Raw genomic sequence first — 24592 nt, 5'->3', positions numbered from 1 at the left:
GAGTGTTTAAGACTCCAGACTGGACTCGGACTCTAGTGATCATCACTGAGTCCGAGTCCAGTCCGGAGTGTTTATCACTGAATCCGAGTCCAGTCCGGAGTGTTTATCACTGAGTCCGAGTCCAGTCCGGAGTGTTTATCACTGAGTCCGAGTCCAGTCCAGAGTGTTTATCACTGAGTCCGAGTCCAGTCCAGAGTGTTTATCACTGAGTCCGAGTCCAGTCCAGAGTGTTTATCACTGAGCCCGAGTCCAGTCCGGAGTGTTTATCACTGAGTCGAGTCCAGTCCGGAGTGTTTATCACCGAGTCAGAGTCCAGTCCGGAGTGTTTATCACTGAGTCCGAGTCCAGTCCGGAGTGTTTATCACTGAGTCCGGAGTGTTTATCAGCGAGTCAGAGTCCAGTCCGGAGTGTTTATCACTGAGTCCGAGTCCAGTCCGGAGTGTTTATCACAGAGTCCGAGTCCAGTCCGGAGTGTTTATCACTGAGTCCGAGTCCAGTCCGTAGAGTTTATCACTGAGTCCGAGTCCAGTCCGGAGTGTTTATCACTGAGTCCGAGTCCAGTCCGTAGAGTTTATCACTGAGTCCGAGTCCAGTCCGTAGTGTTTATCACTGAGTCCGAGTCCAGTCCGGAGTGTTTATCACTGAGTCCGAGTCCAGTCCGGAGTGTTTATCACTGAGTCCGAGACCAGTCTGGAGTGCTTATCACTGAGTCCGAGACCAGTCTGGAGTGCTTATCACTGAGTCCGAGTCCAGTCCGTAGTGTTTATCACTGAGTCCGAGTCCAGTCTGGAGTGCTTATCACTGAGTCCGAGTCCAGTCCGGAGTGTTTATCACTGAGTCCGAGTCCAGTCTGGAGTGCTTATCACTGAGTCCGAGTCCAGTCAGGAGTGTTTATCACTGAGTCCGAGTCCAGTCTGGAGTGCTTATCACTGAGTCCGAGTCCAGTCAGGAGTGTTTATCACTGAGTCCGAGTCCAGTCCGGAGTGTTTATCACTGAGTCCGAGTCCAGTCCGTAGTGTTTATCACTGAGTCCGAGTCCAGTCTGGAGTGCTTATCACTGAGTCCGAGTCCAGTCCGGAGTGTTTATCACTGAGTCCGAGTCCAGTCTGGAGTGCTTATCACTGAGTCCGAGTCCAGTCCGTAGTGTTTATCACTGAGTCCGAGTCCAGTCTGGAGTGCTTATCACTGAGTCCGAGTCCAGTCCGTAGTGTTTATCACTGAGTCCGAGTCCAGTCTGGAGTGCTTATCACTGAGTCCGAGTCCAGTCCGGAGTGTTTATCACTGAGTCCGAGTCCAGTCTGGAGTGATTATCACTGAGTCAGAGACCAGTCTGGAGTGTTTATCACTGAGTCCGAGTCCAGTCTGGAGTGATTATCACTGAGTCCGAGACCAGTCCGGAGTGTTTATCACTGAGTCCGAGTCCAGTCTGGAGTGATTATCACTGAGTCAGAGACCAGTCTGGAGTGATTATCACTGAGTCCGAGACCAGTCCGGAGTGTTTATCACTGAGTCCGAGTCCAGTCCGGAGTCTTAATCAGTGGAGTCCGACCTGTTGGCCTGAAACACACACACACTCACTCTTGCACTCCGGCTCTAGAGTCAGCAGCGGCGCAGCTCTATCCCTGCCGTTACCTGCAGTGTTCTGTGTGAAACAGGCCTCCTGAATGACAGCTAGTTTAGGCTGGATGGCCGGAGCCGGAGTGGGATCGGGGTCCATGGGAACAGGCGAGCCTTCCCTAGATAAGCTGTCTGGAGTCTGAACGCCGCTGGAGTGGGCCGACAGCGCCCCGGTGTGGTTCGGAGACGCCGGAGCGCTCCTGAGAGGGAAAGAGAGGAAAACTAAGCTTAGTTTATTTATAAAGCAGTTGAAAACAGAGTCGGTTGACCAATGTTCTGAACAATGATTTAAATAAGTTACAAATACAATAAAAATCACAGGCAAAAGATTAACAAAGTCATGCATGATATGAACATCAGGAGGATTAAAGAGAATAGATGCGCTTTTAACCCTCATTTAAGATAATGTCCTGCTGGTTCAGTAACAGACACTGGTCAGCCGTTCCACAGGCACCGGCGAACACATGATCCACCCGAGAGTTGCAGTAATAAACTCGCTCTCCCGATAGGGTTACAGTAATAAACACTGTCGATAGGGTTAGAGTAAACTCGGATCACCTGGATGACAGCGGGCCGAGGGGAGTCCGGAAGCAGGGGACGCCACGAGGCCGGCGCTTACGAAACGCCTGTTCGACGAGCTTCCCCTCGGATGAGGGATCTATCCTCCAGAATGAGCCTTTTCCCGGCTCCTCCTGGGATCGGGGCACTTTGATGAAATAGCGGTTTAAGGATAGATTATGACGAATCGAATTCTGGAAGAGAAACATGAGACAGAAAGGTTAAGGGTCAAAAGATCCTGAATCTGATTTGAGACAGTAATGATGAAGCCAATGAACTAGATCCCTGACGCTCGTTTCCCTCCTGTGCTTCAGGTTTATTCCTTTGTCTGTTTTTCACTCTCCACCCTTTTCTCTGCACATTCACTCAAACTGTGTACTGTAAAACCAGCAGGAATCATCAAAGAAGGATCTGCAGCTATAAACACTCAGGAAGAGCAGTAGTTTTCAGCATTTCTCAGTTCTGTGGGCATTAAAGGGTTAGTTCACCCAAAAATGAAAATTAAGTCATTAATTACTCACCCCCATGCTGTACCAACCCCGTAAGACCTTCGTTCATCTTCGGAACACAAATGAAGATATTTTTGATTAAATCTGAGAGGTGGATCACTGCTACATAGGCTGCCAGAGGGAATGAAACTTGACGGACCAGAAAGTCATTAAAGAACATGTTTAAATATTCCATGTGCCTACAGTGGCTCAACTATAAGTTTATCAAGCGACGAGACTACTTTTTTCCCGAAAAAAAAAACATAATAACGACTTTATTCGACTATTCCTTTTCTTCCTTGTGGGCCTGAGACGAGAGTTCAAGAGATTTCCACGACGCATGCGCGAGAACTGAACAAGAAGTATTAGAAGAAGAACGTTCTCTTCTCAGTTCTCGCGCATGCGTCGTGGAAATCTCTTGAACTCTCGTCTCAGGCCCACAAGGAATGAAAAGGAATAGTCGAATAAAGTCGTTATTATGTTTTTTTTTTCGGGAAAAAAGTATTCTCGTCGCTTGATAAACTTATAGTTGAGCCACTGTAGGCACATGGAATATTTAAACATGTTCTTTAATGACTTTCTGGTCCGTCAAGTTTCATTCCCTCTGGCAGCCTATGTAGCAGTGATCCACCTCTCAGATTTAATCAAAAATATCTTCATTTGTGTTCCGAAGATGAACGAAGGTCTTACGGGGTTGGTACAGCATGGGGGTGAGTAATTAATGACTTAATTTTCATTTTTGGGTGAACTAACCCTTTAAGGAATAACAGCTCTATCTTTGTTAACTTGTAAATGTGGAAGGTCATGTGACATGTGAACCCATCTGTCTATTATATCACAAGATCAAAAACCATGAGATTGATCATATATGAGCCCTTTAAATATTTGTACAAATTTGAAAAGCTAGGAAAGTTCGACTCAGGCGCTGAGCACGCGACCCGACTCATGATTTTATCCTCACAAAACAAATGACCCTCAATACATCCAAAATAAAAACATAGTAGATTTTATAGAGCTAATCAATATAAATATTGATTTAATAATTATGAAATAATTATTTCTGACATAATTATTAATAACAGACATTTTACAGAAATAGCGTTTACAGAAAGGCGTTAAAGTGTTAAAATATTGGTAATTCTAGCTTAGCGCTCCTGGTTTTGATTAGAATACATCACATCCGGCCGCATACGCTCTAGCCGCAGAAGGTCCGATATTTCAACATCCGAAGCTCAAATCCGATCCAAAATTTCCGCATACGCATATGATCGGAACTCCGCGGTTCCCGTACTTCTGTCCATTGGAAATGAATGGCTTCCGGTCCGACGGCTGTCGTGTGCAGTGGAAAGGCGGCTTCAGACGCTGAACACACGGAAGAGCCGATGGACACTCACCTGCCAGCCCTTGTCTGCGGTCCTGTAATACGGATAGTTCTTTGTGATGTGTGTATATATCCCGTTCAGTGTGAGCTGCTTGTCTGCCGCCATCGTGATGGCCTGGACGATGAGCTGAGCGTACGAGTACGGAGGCTTGGAGTCGTCCTGTTAAACACAAGAACAACACGTTACAGGCGCACTGATGAACGAGACGTCATCACTGGAGGGAGAGATAACATGCGTTATTACTTTCGGACTGTCTCCTCCGGAAGCTTCCTTGTCGTTCTCGGATTGGGAGTTTTCATTGATGAGCTCCGCTGTGAGGCCGCGGCTAATCTTATAGCTGGAGAGACCCGCTCCTCGCGGACTCGACGGACACGAGTTAGCAGCGCTGAGGAAACATGACATGCATAATTCAGTAAATCTGTGCTTTAAAAATATCCTAATGATGATACGTGGGGCTGTGCAATTGATCGTGACTGATTTTCGATTTGGAGGTAAAACATTATTGTGCCGCAGTGTGCTTTCGTTCCTCCGCAAGACAAACTTTACCTCCAAATCAGCCAAAGAAGTGAGAGTTGTGGAATGAACAGTGTTGAGAGTAACGAGTTACAAAAGTAATGCATTACAGTAACATATTACTTTTTGCTGTGACGCAGTAGTGCAAGGCATTACTGATCAATTTTCAGTAATATTTTACTCGGTACTGTCGCTTGCGTAACACACTTCTAGCACAAAATTTAATTGTTCAAAAAAAAAAAAAACAGCAAGACCGCGACACATTAACGAATGAAAATTGCAAGTAAGTTTGTCCCAAGTTTGTAAATAGACTAAATGACAGCTTCTGATATATTTGTACACTCTTGCTGGTGTAGCTGTGTTGTGTGACAGTGAAGGCGTTTAGAGCGTGTTTAAAGCGTGTTTAGAGCGCGTTTAGAGCGCGTTTAGAGGGCGTTTATAGCGCGTTTAGACGCCCTCTAAACGCGTTTAGAGGGCGTTTAGAGGGCGTTTAGAGGGCGTTTAGAGGGCGTTTAGAGGGCGTTTAGAGCGCGTTTAGAGCGCGTTTAGAGCGCGTTTAGAGCGCGTTCAGGGCGTTTAGAGTGCGTTCAGAGTGCGTTTAGAGTGCGTTCAGGGCGTTTAGAGCGTGTTTAAAGCGTGTTTAGAGCGCGTTTAGAGCGCGTTTAGAGCGTGTTTAGAGCGCGTTTAAAGCGCGTTTAGAGCGCGTTTAGAGTGCGTTTAGAGCGTGTTAAGAGAGCGTTTAGAGCGCGTTTACAGTGCGTTTAGAGGGCGTTTAGAGGGCGTTTAGAGCGCGTTTACAGTGCGTTTACAGTGCGTTTAGAGCGCGTTTAGAGCGCGTTTAGAGCGCGTTTAGAGCGCGTTCAGGGCGTTTAGAGTGCGTTTAGAGTGCGTTTAGAGTGCGTTTAGAGCGCGTTCAGGGCGTTTAGAGTGCGTTTAGAGTGCGTTTAGAGTGCGTTTAGAGTGCGTTTAGAGTGCGTTTAGAGCGTGTTTAGAGTGCGTTTAGAGCGCGTTCAGGGCGTTTACAGTGCGTTTAGAGTGCGTTTAGAGTGCGTTTAGAGTGCGTTCAGGGCGTTTAGAGTGCGTTCAGGGCGTTTAGAGCGTGTTTAGAGCGCGTTTACAGTGCGTTTAGAGTGCGTTTAGAGTGCGTTTAGAGTGCGTTTAGAGTGCGTTTAGAGCGCGTTCAGGGCGTTTAGAGTGCGTTTAGAGTGCGTTCAGGGCGTTTAGAGCGCATTTAGAGCGCGTTTAGAGGGCGTTTAGAGGGCGTTCAGGGCGTTTAGAGTGCGTTTAGAGTGCGTTCAGGGCGTTTAGAGCGTGTTTAGAGGGCGTTTAGAGGGCGTTCAGGGCGTTTAGAGGGCGTTCAGGGCGTTTAGAGCGTGTTTAGAGCGCGTTTAGAGCGCGTTTAAAGCGTGTTTAAAGCGTGTTTGAGCGCGTTTAGAGCGCGTTAAGAGCGTTTAGAGGGCGTTTAGAGGGCGTTTAGAGGGCGTTTAGAGCGCGTTTAGAGTGCGTTTAGAGCGCGTTCAGGGCGTTTAGAGTGCGTTTAGAGGGCGTTTACAGTGCGTTTAGAGTGCGTTTAGAGCGCGTTCAGGGCGTTTAGAGTGCGTTTAGAGTGCGTTCAGGGCGTTTAGAGTGCGTTCAGGGCGTTTAGAGCGTGTTTAGAGCGCGTTTAAAGCGTGTTTAGAGCGCGTTTAAAGCGTGTTTAAAGCGTGTTTGAGCGCGTTTAGAGCGCATTTAGAGCGCGTTTAGAGCGCGTTTAGAGCGCGTTTAGAGCGCGTTTAGAGCGCGTTTAGAGCGCGTTTAGAGCGCGGTTAGAGCGTGGTTAGAGCGTGGTTAGGGAGTGTTTAGGGAGTGTAAGTTCTACTTCTGTATTTATTTTGGTGAAAGTAACTCAAAAGTAATACAAGAGTAATGTAACGCCAAAACAGCCCCCACACGAAACTGTCGAAACGCCATTTTAGAGAGTATCCTCAAGTCGTGATGTCTTCAGTGTAAACAGTGGAGAGAGAACCGGATGAGCGTGTAACAGTATCGGATCAGTGCAGCTCTTAAAGTGACAGCAGCCTAATATTACTGCATTACTCAGTTACATTAATGCTAATCAAACAACAAAAGACAAATATAAAACAACTCACTGCTCTTGAATGAAGACCTTTTGTAGCTTTAAAGGTCCCCTGACCTGAAATTTTCACTTTCTGAGTTTTTTTAACATTAATATTAGTTCCCCTAGCCTGTATTTGGTCGCCTCGTGTCTAGAAATTTCAGTCGGTGTAAACTGAGTTTTGGCTATCTTTCTCTGCCTGTGAGAAAATGAGATCTCAGACGGGCTGATCTTGAATCTCCCCTATATGACGTCAAAGGTTACCTCCCCCCTTTCTGCTTTGCCCGCCCAGAGAATTTGACCCGCCCATGAGAAAACGAGCTAGGAAGTACGAACGCGCGCGCGTGATCTTAGTTTATCCTCGAGAGATCATGGCGTGTGACCGATCGAAGCACACAAGTTGAATAGAGAGATATAATGGCTTGCAAAACGAGCGAAGCATGGCAGTTGATCAGTGTTCGGATGTACAAATGAACACAAAAGTATTTTTTAGTTCCCTTCATCCGAGCCTCTGAAGAAACAATGGGTTCATTTTATTTTCTCTGGAAATGCGCCGATACAACTTCCCAAAGTTTTGGATGGTCCAAACATTTCACCGACGACTGTTTCCTCAACTTGGGCCAATACAGGGCTGGCCTCGATGAACGTCTGAAAATAAATCGATCGAGCTACCAAGCGACAATTCAAGTTCAAGTTCAGAAAGGTAATCTTTCTCTCAAAATCGTTCAATACTGTTAATCCATCAGTAAGTCAAGCCAGTGACTAAAATATCACCTTCACATCGTTTCTTTTAGTAGGATAAAAATAATCTTATTTAAATTGTGAACAAATTATTTACAGAAATCGATCAAAGAACAATTTTTCACACAGCGCGAGTTTATCTGGACAACTCGTTATGAAATCAATGATGAACGTGACTGCACAACGAAGCTCTTACTGTGTGTACATCATCGTGTTTGCATTGGTGAAAGCATTAGAGAGAGTGCAGAAACTGCGTTGCAATGATAAGATCTTCAGTCTCGCGATCTACAGACTGTCATCTGCTTGCTCAATGCTCATCACAGCAACATTTTATGTGATGGGAATAGATCTAAATATTTTAAAAACTTCTCACGATTCGTTAATCTCGATAGCTGTATTAGTAAAAACGTATAATAGCAGTAGTAAAGGTATTCGAGAGAATTTCACATGTAATACGTAGCTATTTCATATGCATGCATGTCAGCCAATCACAGCAGTGGGCGCGTTTACACTGAATCCCACAGCAGACACGCCCCTTCAAACAGTGTTCAAATCAGAGGCTAAAATCAGGCTAGGAAAAATGCCTTTTATTTCTAAATTATGACTATTTTTGATCTAAAAAACATACTAAAATTATAAGGGCAACCCAGAAAACATTATAAAATAATAAAATAACCCCATGTCAGGGGACCTTTAATAAGGATTTTATATATATATATATATATTAGTGCTGTTAAACGATTAAAATATATAATCGTGATTAATTGCATTAATGTCATAGTTAACTCGCAATTAATCGCACATTTTTATCTATTATAAATGTCCCTTGATTTATTTTTGTACCATTATTTTTTTCTCATTTTAATGCTCTTATCAACATGGAAAAGTGGATCGGCAGTAAGTTTGTTCTTGTTGTGGTATCCATGTGCTTCTATCTGAAGTACTCCATTTAAATTATAAATTTATAAATAAGTCAATAAACAATTATGTGTGTAATAAATAATAGTGTTCAGTAATTATTTGAATGAAACCTAAAAAAGCTGCAAATAAATATATGCATATGTTTTAATTGAAATCCTCGTCAAAGCCAATTTGCATGTGTGCTTGGACATCAAGTGGTATTTCAGACTGGACATGCGGCGATGATGATAGCTCAGTTCACAACTACAAAACATACAGATCACTTTCATCTTGTCAATGGAACCATTTGGTAACTTTTTAAAACTTTTTAAAATTTGGTAACTTTTTAAAACTTTCCATTCAGAATCTTATTGGCATTCATTTCGGCGTTAAGATTAAGAACGTTAATCTCACGGAAAAAAAAAATTGACACCGTTAAAATGGGTTTACGTCAACGCTGTTAATAGCGCGTTTAACCGACAGCACTAATAAATATATATATATATTTAATGTATACAGAGAAGACTACGCAGATGTATTTTACATTTGATTACTCAGTTTCTGTTGTAGGCTTTTATGTTTCTGAATTCCACTGTTAGCACATCTTCCTGAAAAACCTAAAACACTGTTTATGTCATTTGTATTTTTGTTCTGTTGTATATTTTGCCGGTTTTGTTTGTAATTAGTTTCTTTGTTTTTATGTATTGCCGAATGTCTTCTGTAACTGTTTTGAGGGCTTTTAATCACATTAGCTAACCTACTATTAATTTTTGCTGCAGTATCAATATACTGATCTCTAGTAAAATTTAACTTTGATCATATACATGAATATCAGTCACATGACCTCTTACGTCATCCGCTCTTTTTCGTCAGTGAGGAGACGTTGGTGACATCATCTGATATTCATGTATTGCCCTTTAATAATCGTGTTGAATAATCGTGATTTTAAATATTGGCCGAAACAATGGAGATGATGTTTGTTAGGGTTACGGTTACGGTTACAGTTAAGGGTTACGGTTAAGAGTTACGCTTAAAGGTTACGGTTACGGTTACAGTTAAGGGTTACGCTTAAGGGTTACGCTTAAGGGTTACGGTTAAGGGTTACGGTTAAGGGTTACGGTTACAGTTAAGAGTTACGGTTAAGGGTTACGCTTAAGGGTTACGGTTACAGTTAAAAGTTACGGTTAAGGGTTACGGTTAAGGGTTACGGTTAAGGGTTACGGTTAAGGGTTACGGTTAAGGGTTACGGTTAAGGGTTACGGTTAAGGGTTACGGTTAAGGGTTACGGTTCTGACCTGATGGTTCCGGTGGGAGACGGGAGTGGACTCATCAGGTGTGCGATGTTGTCGGGAATGTTGATGGTCAGCGGGGAGATCTGGGGCTGGACCGCTTTGACGGGAGACTCCGGGGCGTTCCTGCGCTCCCTCCTGTCGCTGGACAGGGCCGTGAACGTAATTTTGATATTTGTGCTGGGAAATCGGAAAGTGCACCTGCAAAACAGCAAACAAGAGAGTTAGTAATTTCAACCTATTACACAAGTTTATCAAGTGGCATTTTGAAAGTAAATATCCATGAAAATAAAACGCATAGATGTTGATAAACAAACCAGTCAGCAACGGTAGATCCGGTTTATATATGGACACCAGATTGGCCGGATTACATGACTCGTATTTCATCAGCGATATATATATATGAATCTTGGCTAACCCTTCAATGACCTTTGTGTGATGTTAAATGCTTCCGCTAACCATAAACTCAGTGGCATTAATAGCTCTATCTTTATGATCTGAGGTACAGCTGATTTAATACAGACCCTCTGCACCAATAAAAAAGGCAAACCACATCGTCTAAATAAAGATGGAATAATAATAAATGTAAGCAAATTGTGGTCCTACCTCCATGCATGCCATTAAAGGCAAGGTCAAAATATGTCGTTAATAAAGTGTGATCACATTAAATATAGACGAAATATTCTCATAATCATGCATTAAAATATGCATTACATTAACCAGGCTATTAATTCTGCCTGTTTCTATTGTCATTTTATGAATGGGTCCAGTGTGCGTCAGATGTGGGTCAACTAAAAGGTCATCGGGACTGAATGAAGCCCGAAACACACTGACAGTGGATCTCCTGGCACTATATTCTGTTATGCTGTAAAAGAAGATGCTGGAGATGCACGCAGGAGAAAGCTGTAGTGTTTAGTGTGAACAGACTGGGGGAGCGAGCTTGTCATAATCAACACGTGCTGAAACACAACAAACGCGTTTACATGCGGGGCAGCTGCAGCGGGGGCGCGCCTCGCCTCTGGAACACGCCGTCCACGAACACGCCGTTCTTGCCGAGGCACCGCAGGTAGAAGTCCCCGTTCCCCGAGCCGTCCTCCCCGGCGGAGAACACCTCCAGGTGCCTGCGAGAGATGAAGCTCGAGTGGCCCATGCTGACGTCCACGGAGCCCTGGGACGAGTTCCGGCCCACGGTAACCGAGCGCTTCTTCATCAGATACTCGAACTCTCGGCCCTCGAGCCGGGCGACAACCGAGCCCGCCATCTTTACTCGCTCTCTGGACCGGGACTGGACAATGTAGAATGAAGGAGCGGGCGGCCGTGTGTCGGTCGGGAGGCCCGGTTGCAGAATTTAGTGGGGGGATCGAATGAAAGGATGAGAAATAAATAAGCAGGAACGCGGCAGCCCGGGGACAGCGGCTCCAACCCACCGCCGCGACAAGAGAACGAGAAAACCAGCAACCCTACCAAACAAACCGAGGAGGCGGGGCTAGCGTGACTGACAGCCGCCGCGACCAATCGCTCTCCAGATCTCGAGGAGAAAACTGCAATCCGCCAATCAGCAGCGAGACGCGAGCGCGTGTGGCGTCGGCGGTTGGTTGCACTGTGAGCGGCTGACACGCATGTAGTGCGTGCGCGCGCGCGCGTGTGTGTGTGTGTGTGTGAGAGAGGTCACTGAGTTCGCCTGCTGCGGACTTCAGACGCTTTACACTGCAATGATGGTTTTACTAAAGAGATATAATAATCCACTCATCTCCACATGACTTTGGTGGTCACGGCAATAAATGTGTGGTAAATATGTTTTCGCAATCCAAGTTGGAAACTATTCAAAACACCTTGTTAGTCTGCTCTGGGTTAAAGGCTGGTGTGCTGCTGCTTCATAGACTGCAGTAATGGTGCATTATTTTCCTGTTGTCCCTGTAAAGTTGCTTCGAAACAATCTGTATTTTAAAAAGTGCTGTAGGCTATAAATAAAGCTGACTTGACTAGAAATAAACAAATTATCATGGAAGCAAAATATGCATCGTTAATTTTGTCAGGTTCCTCAAAACGATAATAGAGAAGATCATTAGTATCCTGAAATCAAACTCACACCCATCTGTCCACCAGGAGAATAGTTATTCCCGAACACTGGCTACTGCAAACCCTGACCCTGACCTTGACCCTAAACCTAACCCTTGACCCTAATCTGACCCTTGACCCTAATCTGACCCTAACGCTGCTAGAGTTGCAGGTCAGCAGTGGTATGAAGGATGTGCCATTCCTAATTGTTTACAATCGTCTTTAATTTGTCATATGATTCTGTGCGCATCATCTTACATCATCTTCATGAAATTATGCGTATCACTTGCACGTTATCAGTGACAAAAGCATCAAATGAGTAACAAAATAGCTTACAGATACATTTCCAAGAACAGTTTTAAAAATGAAGACTAACAAACCTAAAAACACTGTTCTTCAGGAGATGAGACTGGCACTTCTGGTTCAGTGCGTTCGTCTTTAAGAGAATTACTGCAAGAGTTTACAATCTCCAAACATTTAACCTTTTTAAAGTAGCAATGTAGTTATTCTGGGATAGTTTGCGAAGAAGCTGATCATTTTATTTGAAACCATTAGGAGTGTAAATGTGGAGTAAATCTGTCATGTTTCTCGTGTGATGATTACTGAAGCTCAACCTTTACACTGATAGAATATTAATCAGATTTCCTTAAAGCCTTGCGAAAGAAAAATATTCCATTACATGAAATGAGGAGCACACATTTACACCCAAAAATGTCTGTTTTGTTATACTAGTCGATATAATATGTAGTTATGTGATTTTTTATCTGGTGTTCTTACAGCAAGAAAAACAATATTTAACAGAGTTTGCAATACATAGTGTGAATGATGCGGATGTGACTGACAGAGGCGCTCCTGCATTAGATCAGTCAGTGGCCGGATCCTCTCTCCAGCCGAGGACGCTTAAAATCCCACGGAAGACCGCTTAAAAAAGCTTGTCCTTTCCGAGGTTTCCCTCGTCACACACTCTCAGTTTACAGTCGGAGTCAGGAGAGTGTGTGTGTTACAGTCTTCGAGTCAGGAGAGTGTGTGTGTTACAGTCTTCGAGTCAGGAGAGTGTGTAGAGTGTTGCGTTCTCTCCTGCTCGTCTCCGAATCCCACCGGAGTCCTTCCACATCCGGGAAACTGAGACGCCAGAATACGGTAAAGTTAAGTAGTGTGTGTGTGTGTGTGTGTGTTCAGATCTTCTCGTCGGTCATCTCCAGGAACTGCGCGTACACGTCCCTCGAACACTCGCCCTTCTGGTTAAACAGAAACTTGTAGTAGCTCCCGTCCGAGCAAATAGCTGGAAGAGTTGGGAATGGGAGTCAGTGGGAACGTTATGAGGCTGTTGTTAATAATAAGAGCTGATGTGAGAAGTGTGCTCATACCGATCACAGCGTTGGGTTCGGTCCCGAAGGCACAGACGCAGGGAGACCCGGACGGCACCTGGAACTTGGAGAAACTCCATTTGGAGCTGAAATACTTGGGCAGAAAACTGGCCGACGCCAAGCTGTGCAGGAGAGTGTGTGAGGAGCCGTGAGCAACACCAAGCACTGCCTGACCATACTAGCATACACACTCGACAACAACAACAACAACAACGAGCCGGAAACTGTGGAGCCTCAACACACACACACACCTGGACTGCTTGTTCCTCTTGGGATCCTCCGCTGCAAATATGTGGATTGTGCCGTGATCACTGGAAACGCAGATCAGAGACGCGTCCTGGTTGAAATTGATGCTGAAACACACACACACTCAGTTATAAACACACACACTCACACACTCAGTTATAAACACACACACGCACACTCTCAGTTATAAACACACACACACACTCAGTTATAAACACAAACACACACACACACACACAAACTCAGTTATAAACACACACACACACAAACTCAGTTATAAACACACACACACACTCAGTTATAAACACACACACACACTCTCAGTTATAAACACACACACAAACACACACACACACACACACACACAAACTCAGTTATAAACACACACACACACACACTCAGTTATAAACACACACATACACACACACTCTCAGTTATAAACACACACACAGACACCGTTATAAACACACACACACACTCAGCTATAAACACACACACACTCAGCTATAAACACACACACACTCAGCTATAAACACACACACACACACTCAGCTATAAACACACACACACACTCAGCTATAAACACACACACACTCAGCTATAAACACACACACACTCAGATGTAAACACACACACACTCAGCTATAAACACACACACACACACACACACACACACACACACACTCAGGCCCCATCCACACTACTATGTTGTAGTTTAGAAACGGAGAGCTTTTGTTACGTTAGCTCCGCCCGTCCAGACTACAACGGCAAAAACGAAGACCTAAAACGGAGAAGTTTCGCAGCGCTGCCGACCCCGTTCTGCGTTTTGAATCTCCGGAGGGCGTTTTCCTGAAGACGGGTCGAAACGCAGGACTTTAGAAACGATGACGCAGAGGCTCACGCTCGGCTCTCTGATTGGGTGTCATCAGTCATGGCGTATCCTTCCCTGATTCGTCAGCCACCCATCACATGACCCGTCCCCGTTAGAAAACATACGACAACAGCCTGGACTACCAGTTACGTTAGTGACTGCAACATGGATAACGAATTACAAGCGTTACTGACTTTCATGTCTTTGCTAGCAGCTGTTGTGCAAGTAAATTCTGTTTTACAATGCTATAACTGCCTACATGCGCCGGAGGAAAGCTATTATTCACGCGATCTGTGACCATTCCCGTGTGCAGCGGCGGCAGCGGCGGTATCGAGCGTACATGAAAATAAATCTCTGGCCTTCGATATTGCTAGTCTTTGCAGAGGTAATTTAGCTACTTTCTTCTTCGCCAAATCTGAGGAATAGTCGATCTGTTTCCTGTTTACTCCGGCACGCGCACGCCCAGTGTAGGAGAATGGTCACGTGATCCGCGTTTTCAGTCGTTTTAATGTGGACGGAGATCAGTTCTAATACGCAGCTAGAACGCTGGTGTGGACGGAGATCGTATTTGTTTTGATTCTCCGTTTCTGAACTAAAACGCAGTAGTGTGGACGGGCCTCAGTCCCCGTACAGGAAAGCTGTATTCGGACGGCACTAGTTTAGCATGAGCTGAAGGGCCATCATCTCCAGATCTCAGGGATCATTACTGATGATGTCACCAGATCTCAGGGATCATTACGGATGATGTCACCAGATCTCAGGGATCATTACGGATGATGTCACCAGATCTCAGGGATCATTACTGATGATGTCACCAGATCTCAGGGATCATTACTGATGATGTCACCAGATCTCAGGGATCATTACGGATGATGTCACCAGATCTCAGGGATCATTACTGATGATGTCACCAGATCTCAGGGATCATTACGGATGATGTCACCAGATCTCAGGGATCATTACGGATGATATTACGAATGGAGAAGGTCCCGTCCCAACACTGTGTGTCAGGAGAGCAGTGTGTGTGATACCAGTATATGTTGGCGGTCTGTGATCCTCTCCTCAGCTCCTGGATCAGTTGCCCAGCCGAGGTGTCGAATATCCTGATCAAGGTTCCCTGAGAACACACACACACACACACACACACACACACACACACACACACACATTAGCTAAACGCTTACTCACAGGCAGAGTTAGAGATCCATCTAGTCACATGACCAATCAGGGGTGTTTCTCCCGAAACCATCGTTCCAACGAACATTCGCGATCAGCATCGCAGAGTTGTGTGTGTGAGCGACAGATCTCGATCTGTGTTTAGAAGAAGAGTTTCTAGTGTTCATGACATGTGCACTCAATAAATCCTGATCTTGAGCAAAATAAGCAAGCTGGCATTCAAGGAGAACTCAGGGCAATTTTTAAGTTAATCTCGATCGTTAACCCTTTGTGAGTAATGTCTATAGAAAAAAAAATGAACCGGATTGGTGCTTGCAACACGGAGCTGTTCCTGCAAATGCCCAGAGATCCCACTCAGCTGAAACGGCAGTTATGGGGGCATGTACATAAAGAGTGTCTTTGTGCCTCTTAACAGACACAAAATGCAATTAAAATGTCTGTCCAACATGAAACGGGCCCTTACATGTGAACAAGATGCGTTTAGAAACTTAGCCATTGTTTAAATTCACCTAAATGGTGTTCTACACGGCTAGCTGTAGTCTCGCGCTGAAGTCCCGTGGGAACTCCGTTGTAGCCGGAAAAAGGTAAATAGCAGTGTGCAGGTGGGAGTATATTATATATACACAAATATAATTGAAGACATAGAAGCTAGTGAAATAATTAAAGTTTTGCAAATAAGACTACAAAAACATATTACTGCACATCTCTCCTCAAGCTGTGTGTGCCCAAATGGAAGGATAAATAAAGTTTACATTACCTCCACAGTGGTTGCACCCGTCTTCATCCACGGAATCGCTTTTTTCTTCAACCGGCCCCGCTGTGTTGTGTCCGTGTTGTGTCCGTGTTGTGTCCGTGTTGTGTCCGTGTTGTGTCCGTGTTGTGTCCGTGTTGTGTCCGTGTTGTGTCCGTGTTGTGTCCGTGTTGTGTCTGTGTTGTGTCCGTGTTGTGTCTGTGTTGTGTCCGTGTTGTGTCCGTGTTGTGTCCGTGTTGTGTCCGTGTTGTGTCCGTGTTGTGTCCGTGTTGTGTCCGTGTTGTGTCCGTGTTGTGTCCGTGTTGTGTCCGTGTTGTGTCCGTGTTGTGTCCGTGTTGTGTCCGTGTTGTGTCTGTGTTGTGTCTGTGTTGTGTCCGTGTTGTGTCTGTGTTGTGTCCGTGTTGTTTGTGTCCGTGTTGTGTCCGTGTTGTGTCCGTGTTGTTTGTGTCCGTGTTGTGTCCGCGTTGTGTCCGCGTTGTGTCCGCGTTGTGTCCGCGTTGTGTCCGCGTTGTGTCCGCGTTGTGTCCGCGTTGTGTCCGCGTTGTGTCCGCGTTGTGTCCGCGTTGTGTCCGTGTTGTGTCCGTGTTGTGTCCGTGTTGTGTCCGTGTTGTGTCCGTGTTGTGTCCGTGTTGTGTCCGTGTTGTGTCCGTGTTGTGTCCGTGTTGTGTCCGTGTTGTGTCCGTGTTGTGTCCGTGTTGTGTCCGTGTTGTGTCCGTGTTGTGTCCGTGTTGTGTCCGTGTTGTGTCCGTGTTGTGTCCGTGTTGTGTCCGTGTTGTGTCCGTGTTGTGTCCGTGTTGTGTCTGTGTTGTGTCTGTGTTGTGTCCGTGTTGTGTCTGTGTTGTGTCCGTGTTGTGTCCGTGTTGTGTCCGTGTTGTTTGTGTCCGTGTTGTGTCCGTGTTGTGTCTGTGTTGTGTCCGTGTTGTGTCCGCGTTGTGTCCGCGTTGTGTCCGTGTTGTGTCCGTGTTGTGTCCGTGTTGTGTCCGTGTTGTGTCTGTGTTGTGTCCGTGTTGTGTCCGTGTTGTGTCCGTGTTGTGTCCGTGTTGTGTCCGTGTTGTGTCCGTGTTGTGTCCGTGTTGTGTCCGTGTTGTGTCCGTGTTGTGTCTGTGTTGTGTCCGTGTTGTGTCCGTGTTGTGTCCGTGTTGTGTCCGTGTTGTGTCCGTGTTGTGTCTGTGTTGTGTCTGTGTTGTGTCTGTGTTCTGTCCTTGTCAAAGTGTTCGCTGCAAATGCGGTAATCTTTAGCGCGTAGTACTTGTATGGGAGTTTGCGCATCAAGTTGAAGTACAACTAGCCACAACTGCAGAATCTCGAGGTCATGGAAAGGAAGACAATGAAAATTTAAGCTCTTGTATTTTCGCATTCTGTTGCCATAATTCGGAACGGCACAAACGCGAACCATTTCTTCTTCACTTGTGAGCAACTCCGATCACCACTCTTCACACACTACGCTCCTCCCACCTGCACACGGTTTACTTTTTTCCGGCCATTGGACAAACATTGGGCATAGCAAGCACAACAATTTGGAATGTCCTGAAAAAGAAAGAAACTACTGGTGTACTGAGTAACAGACGTCGAACAGGTCGGCCAAGGAAAACAACAGTAGTTGATGATAGAAATATCGTGAGAGCTGTGAAGAAATCCCCCAAAACATCAGTAAATGACATCACCAACGACCTCCGCAGTGCAGGGGTGAAGCTTTCACAATCCACTGTTCGAAGAAGACTCAGAGAGCAGAAATATAGAGGCCACAAGATGCAAACCTCTCATCAGCAGTAAGAATCTCAAGGCCAGACTGAAATTTGCAAAGAAGTACAAAGATGAGCCGCAAAAGTTCTGGAACACAATCTTATGGACTGATGAGACCAAGATGAATCTCTACCAAAGTGATGGAAAGGCCAAAGTGTGGAGAAAGAAAGGAACTGCTCTTGATCCGAAGCATACAAGCTCATCTGTGAAGCATGGTGGAGGTAATGTCATGGCTGCTTCTGGAACAGGCTCATTAATATTTATTGATGATGTAACTGGTGATGGTAGCAGCAGAATGAATTCAGAAGTGTACAGAAACATTTTGTCTGCCACTCGGGAGGAAGTTTATCATGCAGCCGGACAATGACCCAAAGCACACTGCCAACAAAACAAAGGACTTCATCAGGGGGAAAAAGTGGAAGGTTTTAGACTGGCCAAGTCAATCACCTGACCTTAACCCAATAGAGCATGCATTTCAGGAGACTGAAGAGAAAACACCCCAAAACAAACAAGAACTGAAAGAAGCTGTGGTAAAAGCCTGGAACAGCATCACAAATGAAGAATGCAACAGTTTGGTGATGTTGATGGGTCGCAGGCTTGAGGCAGTTACTGCAAGCAAGGTTTATGCCAAAAAATATTAAATGTTGTTTACTTTAAGATTATTTGTTCCAATACTTTTGCTCACTTGAAAAATGGGTGGGTTCAAACAAAGGGTGGTATGTCGTGAGTTGTTTAACACATCTAGATGTGAATACCAGGAAATAAAAGCTGAAATTCTGAACTCTTGTCTAAAACTCATCTTTTGATCTTAAACCCAAATGTCTTCAGTGAACAACAAAAACAAATGTATTTGGCTTACCGTTCCAATACTTTTGGAGGGGACTGTACATGCCCCCATAACTGCCATTTCAGCTGAGTGGGATCTCTGGGCATTTGCGGGAACAGCTCCGTGTTGCAAGCACCAATCCGGTTCGTTTTTTTTCTATAGCCATTACTCACAAAGGTAAAACGATCAAGATTAACTTAAAAATTGCCCGGAGTTCTCCTTTCAGTTCAACATGTGTCTTTAATTTAGAATACATACAAATGTCATTTACGTCTTAAGTGTAGTTTCTGAAGAGTGAGCATGTATTCCTCAAATGTCATGTTCATCATTTATAGCAAAACATCCAGCATTAATTAGAGCTCAAACAGATTCATTAACAGTAGTTATTACTCCAACACCTGTGTGACATCGTTAACCAGCGCGGTCCAACGACTAATTTGCGACGATACGCTTTCGGGAAACAGTCGTGACTCGCTAGTGGATTTCTTCTACGATGTATCGAACTATAGTAGCGAAGCCGCGAGTGACAGCGCTGTACGGGAAACACACTCGAGCTCGTGTGTGTGTGTCAGTGTGTGCGTGTGAACACGAGACCCCAGTATAAACCCAGTGCAGGATCTGATGGTGACCGCACCTTCTCAGACGCGGTGGCGATGCGCGTGCCCTGCAGGTTTAGCGCTACGCAGCACAGCGCGCCCTCGTGCGCGGGAATATCCAGCGGAGGCTTCTCGGTGTTGGCCAGATCCACGATCTGCACGTGTCCCGAGTGTGTGGCCGGGAACGCCAGCAGTGAGTTGTTGCTGTTTGGGCACAAGACACACAAACCTGCAGAGACGATCAGAGTGAGAACACACAGATCTTATGCTTGATTAGCATCGCTGCTAAACTCTGTGAACGCGCTGACGTACCTTTGGGGTTATAGCAGGTCTCAAACACATGCAACTGATGAGGGTTATGAGTGAATGTGAAGACTTTAATCATGGAATCCAGGACCACCACGATTCTGAAACACCAAACAAAGCAGACTCAGCTAGAGATGATTATTAATGTTTTCCACAGGCTACGGAACAGTGTGGTCTAATGTACCAGTACAATTAATGTAGTTTTTTATTGTGTGTGTGATTTTGAAGTGTGTGTTGAGCTCATGGATGCGATGGATAACCATCAACAATTACTTCAGTCGCTTTAATAAGCCTCTAAAAAAAAAAACTCTTTGATTTATTAATTGCAATGCGATCCTTTGTTATTCATTTTATTACTGACTTTTCACTTTTTCTTCACTTTATAAAAGCAATATTTACATAAATGAAAATTATTTTAACACTATGTGATAAAATTAAGTATTGTTTCAGTCAAGAGTTTTTGTAATGGTATCAAAATCATGATCATTTGACTGTTTTACTCTACAACATTTGTCCGTCCATTTGTCAGGTTTAGGAAAACCTGAAATTATGGTTCAAATGCTGATATTTAATATGACGCTACAGAAGCCAAACTGCACTTGTGTTATTGGATATTAATGGACCGTTGAATCTTCTTAAAGGGACAGTTCACCCAAAAAAGAAAATTCTGTCACTTGCCCTCATGCTGTTCCAAACCTGTATCAGTTTCTTACTTCAGTGGAACACAAAATAAGTAATTTAGAAGAATGTTGGTAATCAGACATCTGACTTTAGCCATAGACTTCCAGAGTCTTTTATTTCCTAGTATGGAAGTCAATGGCTAAAGTCAGATGTCTGATTCTCAACATTCTTCAAACTAACTTATTTTGCGTTCAACAGAACAAAGAAACTCATACAGGTTTGAAACTCAAATCAGCTGTCAGATATTTTCAGCATTAAAATCCAAAAAAAATATTATACCAAAGAATAGGCTATTAAATGCAACTAGAAGAACTTGAGCTTGAGTTCAGATACCTGTCACGGCGAAGCTTCACAGCTTTGACCTCTGTGGAAAACTCGATCTCGATCACAGTCTTTTTCTTCAGATCATCCCAAATCATCACTAACACAAACCAGGAAACATGCAAACATATGTTTTTACAGATTGGGGTTAGGGTAAGTGTTAACTGTGCTAAATAGATTCATAAATGTCAAATATGTTTTGAAATTACCCACTAATTCAGTAGAACATGCACTAAATGTGTGTTACCTTGTTCACAACTTTAGCAAATTATGCCATAAAGCCTTTGACCAGCATCCATCTCAAAGAGAAAAATACCTTTATTGGGAGGGTACTTTGGCTTTTTCCCGCCTCCAACAAGCGCAAGATAATTGCATCGGAAAAGCATCTCCACGTGCCCGACTCCTCCCTCCAGAAACTCTGAGAACAGAGAAGCACTGAGTCCACAGCAGATCCATAAACTCACACTGGATCCCATAAACTCACACTCACACTGGATCCCATAAACTCACACTCACTCTGGATCCCATAAACTCACACTGGATCTCATAAACTCACACTGGATCCCATAAACTCACACTGGATCCCATAAACTCACACTGGATCCCATAAACTCACACTCACACTGGATCCCATAAACTCACACTGGATCCCATAAACTCACACTGGATCCCATAAACTCACACTGGATCCCATAAACTCACACTCACACTGGATCCCATAAACTCACACTGGATCCCATAAACTCACACTGGATCTCAAACTCACACTGGATCTCAAACTCACACTGGATCTCAAACTCACACTGGATCTCAAACTCACACTGGATCTCAAACTCACACTGGATTCCATAAACTCACACTGGATTCCATAAACTCACACTGGATTCCATAAACTCACACTGGATTCCATAAACTCACACTGGATTCCATAAACTCACACTGGATCTCAAACTCACACTGGATTCCATAAACTCACACTGGATTCCATAAACTCACACTGGATCCCATAAACTCACACTGGATCTCAAACTCACACTGGATCTCAAACTCACACTGGATCTCATAAACTTACACTGGATTCCATAAACTCACACTGGACCTCATAAACTCAAACTGGATCCCATAAACTCACACTGGATTCCATAAACTCACACTGGATTCCATAAACTCACACTGGATCCCATAAACTCACACTGGATCCCATAAACTCACACTGGATCCCATAAACTCACACTGGATCCCATAAACTCACACTGGATCCCATAAACTCACACTGGATCCCATAAACTCACACTGGATCCCATAAACTCACACTGGACCTCATAAACTCAAACTGGATCCCATAAAACTCACACTGGATCCCATAAAACTCACACTGGATCCCATAAACTCACACTGGACCTCATAAACTCAAACTGGATCCCATAAACTCACACTGGATCCCATAAACTCACACTGGATCCCATAAACTCACACTGGATCCCATAAACTCACACTGGATCCCATAAACTCACACTGGATCCCATAAACACACTGGATTTCATAAACTCACACTGGATCTCATAAACTCACACTGAAACCCATAAACACACTGGATTCCATAAACTCACACTGGATCCCATAAACACAGGATCTCATAAACTGGATTCCATAAACTCACAGGGTAATTCCAGCGTTATGGATGTGACATTTGAACTCATAATGACAGGTGAAATGTCTCAGAAAAAAAAAACTTCTTACAATATTTAAATTGGAAATGCATATTCTCAGAGCACCCAATCTGGGGAATTGATAGGCAAAATATGTTTTTCTAAAATATATTTAAGCACCTCCAAAAAAGGAAAATATGCATGCGTTATGGATGTGACGGGAAATGACAGAGTTTTTGGTATACTGTTCGATTTCCTTTAAAGTCTGTGAACTTTGAAATCCAATGTATAAATATTGCTATCCACATGATGAAGGGGTTTTAGCTGAACATAAAAATATCAACGTTTAAAATATATATATTTTTATGAAGTGTATTATGAGGAAAAACCAACGTTATGGATGTGACAAAAACCCTGTTATGGATGTGACGCGTCTGAAATACATAGAATCTGTTTGGAAAATCAACAATCAAACCATTATGGCACTTTTGTTGACGCATAATGGCTGTGTTTTCACATTAAAGGTTGTATCAGTGATTGCAGGCCCAAAAATAAATGTCTAATCTTTCCTAACGATCCGCTAGCTGCCCGCCCCATAAGCATGCCGTCCAAAAACCGCGTCTCTGTAGGCAGTCTAGGCTCTGAGATCTGCACACAAAAACAAATGGGTACAACTACCACTCAAAATCAAAATAAACAGTGTTCTAACCAATCACAGACAGGGGCGGGTGTTGTGAGGTTTTGCGCTCGTGCACGGCGCCTGCACGCGAAGTCGGAGCAACACCCGCCCCTGTCTGTGATTGGTTAGAACAATCCCATAAACTCACACTGGATTCCATAAACTCACACTGGATTCCATAAACTCACACTGGATCCCATAAACTCACACTGGATCCCATAAACTCACACTGGATCCCATAAACTCACACTGGATTCCATAAACTCACACTGGATTCCATAAACTCACACTGGATCCCATAAACTCACACTGGATTCCATAAACTCACACTGGATTCCATAAACTCACACTGGATCCCATAAACTCACACTGGATTCCATAAACTCACACTGGATTCCATAAACTCACACTGGATCCCATAAACTCACACTGGATCCCATAAACTCACACTGGATCCCATAAACTCCCATAAAACTCACACTGGATCCCATAAACTCACACTGGATCCCATAAACTCACACTGGATCCCATAAACTCACACTGGATTCCATAAACTCACACTGGATTCCATAAACTCACACTGGATTCCATAAACTCACACTGGATTCCATAAACTCACACTGGATTCCATAAACTCACACTGGATTCCATAAACTCACACTGGATCCCATAAACTCACACTGGATCCCATAAACCCACACTGGATCCCATAAACTCACACTGGATCCCATAAACTCACACTGGATTCCATAAACTCACACTGGATTCCATAAACTCACACTGGATCCCATAAACTCACACTGGATCCCATAAACTCACACTGGATCCCATAAACTCACACTGGATTCCATAAACTCACACTGGATTCCATAAACTCACACTGGATCCCATAAACTCACACTGGATTCCATAAACTCACACTGGATTCCATAAACTCACACTGGATCCCATAAACTCACACTGGATTCCATAAACTCACACTGGATTCCATAAACTCACACTGGATCCCATAAACTCACACTGGATCCCATAAACTCACACTGGATCCCATAAACTCCCATAAAACTCACACTGGATCCCATAAACTCACACTGGATCCCATAAACTCACACTGGATCCCATAAACTCACACTGGATTCCATAAACTCCCATAAAACTCACACTGGATCCCATAAACTCACACTGGATTCCATAAACTCACACTGGATCCCATAAACTCACACTGGATCCCATAAACTCACACTGGAAATTACTCCTGAGTCATATTGCCTTCTTCTGACGATGATGAACTAATCACTAATGCATATTTTCCCTGGGCTTTATGTATAATGCATTAACATAAAGCAAGATTTAAAAATCACATAAGCAAAAATCTAAAGTAGTTGCTAACTTCCACATATTGCCATCTGATCTGAAGTGTTTTCACAACATCTCTCCATCTGTATCTCGAGAATCAACAACTGCAGACTCACCTTGTTTCTCTTTTTCTTTCAGCGGGTCTGTGTTATAAACCCTGAATCCATTCTCCATTCCACACGCAAAACATCCTGGTGGGAAAACAGACATTTCAGTCTCAGATAGTCAAGCCTGTATGTCTCTGTGTGTCTTCAGAACCAACTTTATTTATGAGAATCCATTTATTTTCATCTGCCTGGGAAGCGATTACTGAGTGAAGTACAACTAAGAGATTGATGGATATTTAGGTCTAGTTTCACAGACAGGGCTTAGATTAAACCTTG

General features: G+C 44.1%; 2 protein-coding genes across 3 annotated transcripts in view; both read right to left on the bottom strand.

The window, feature by feature from the left end:
- Nucleotides 1–11102, bottom strand: part of foxk2a (forkhead box K2a) — a 32054-nt gene extending 20952 nt beyond the window's left edge. The window contains exons 1-6 of one of the 2 annotated variants that reach the window (XR_013204739.1): nucleotides 10567–11074; nucleotides 9590–9784; nucleotides 4289–4430; nucleotides 4058–4204; nucleotides 2176–2369; nucleotides 1633–1817 (exon numbers count right to left, since the gene is read on the bottom strand). Coding sequence is in view for 1 of the 2 variants with exons in the window: in XM_077232174.1 (XP_077088289.1) it covers nucleotides 1633–1817; nucleotides 2176–2369; nucleotides 4058–4204; nucleotides 4289–4430; nucleotides 9590–9784; nucleotides 10567–10844 (1141 nt within the window). In the remaining variant the exon portion in view is untranslated. Of the gene's footprint in view, nucleotides 1–1632; nucleotides 1818–2175; nucleotides 2370–4057; nucleotides 4205–4288; nucleotides 4431–9589; nucleotides 9785–10566 lie in introns of both variants that reach the window. The other variant, XM_077232174.1, reaches the window with a different exon arrangement.
- Nucleotides 11103–11847: 745 nt separating this feature from the next.
- wdr45b (WD repeat domain 45B) overlaps nucleotides 11848–24592 on the bottom strand; it is a 14368-nt gene continuing 1623 nt past the window's right edge. Inside the window, exons 2-10 of the mRNA XM_077232175.1 lie at nucleotides 24326–24400; nucleotides 20842–20943; nucleotides 20538–20625; nucleotides 19530–19624; nucleotides 19256–19446; nucleotides 15157–15242; nucleotides 13260–13361; nucleotides 13009–13130; nucleotides 11848–12923 (exon numbers count right to left, since the gene is read on the bottom strand). Coding sequence (XP_077088290.1) covers nucleotides 12817–12923; nucleotides 13009–13130; nucleotides 13260–13361; nucleotides 15157–15242; nucleotides 19256–19446; nucleotides 19530–19624; nucleotides 20538–20625; nucleotides 20842–20943; nucleotides 24326–24400 — 968 coding nt within the window. The 3' untranslated portion in view covers nucleotides 11848–12816. The remainder of the gene's footprint in view (nucleotides 12924–13008; nucleotides 13131–13259; nucleotides 13362–15156; nucleotides 15243–19255; nucleotides 19447–19529; nucleotides 19625–20537; nucleotides 20626–20841; nucleotides 20944–24325; nucleotides 24401–24592) is intronic.

The sequence above is a fragment of the Siphateles boraxobius genome, unplaced genomic scaffold, assembly GCF_051911475.1.
Source record: "Siphateles boraxobius isolate OS27281-9 unplaced genomic scaffold, OSU_SipBor_1 166, whole genome shotgun sequence".
NCBI lineage: Eukaryota > Metazoa > Chordata > Actinopteri > Cypriniformes > Leuciscidae > Siphateles > Siphateles boraxobius.
This window is presented reverse-complemented; position numbering and strand designations above follow the sequence as displayed.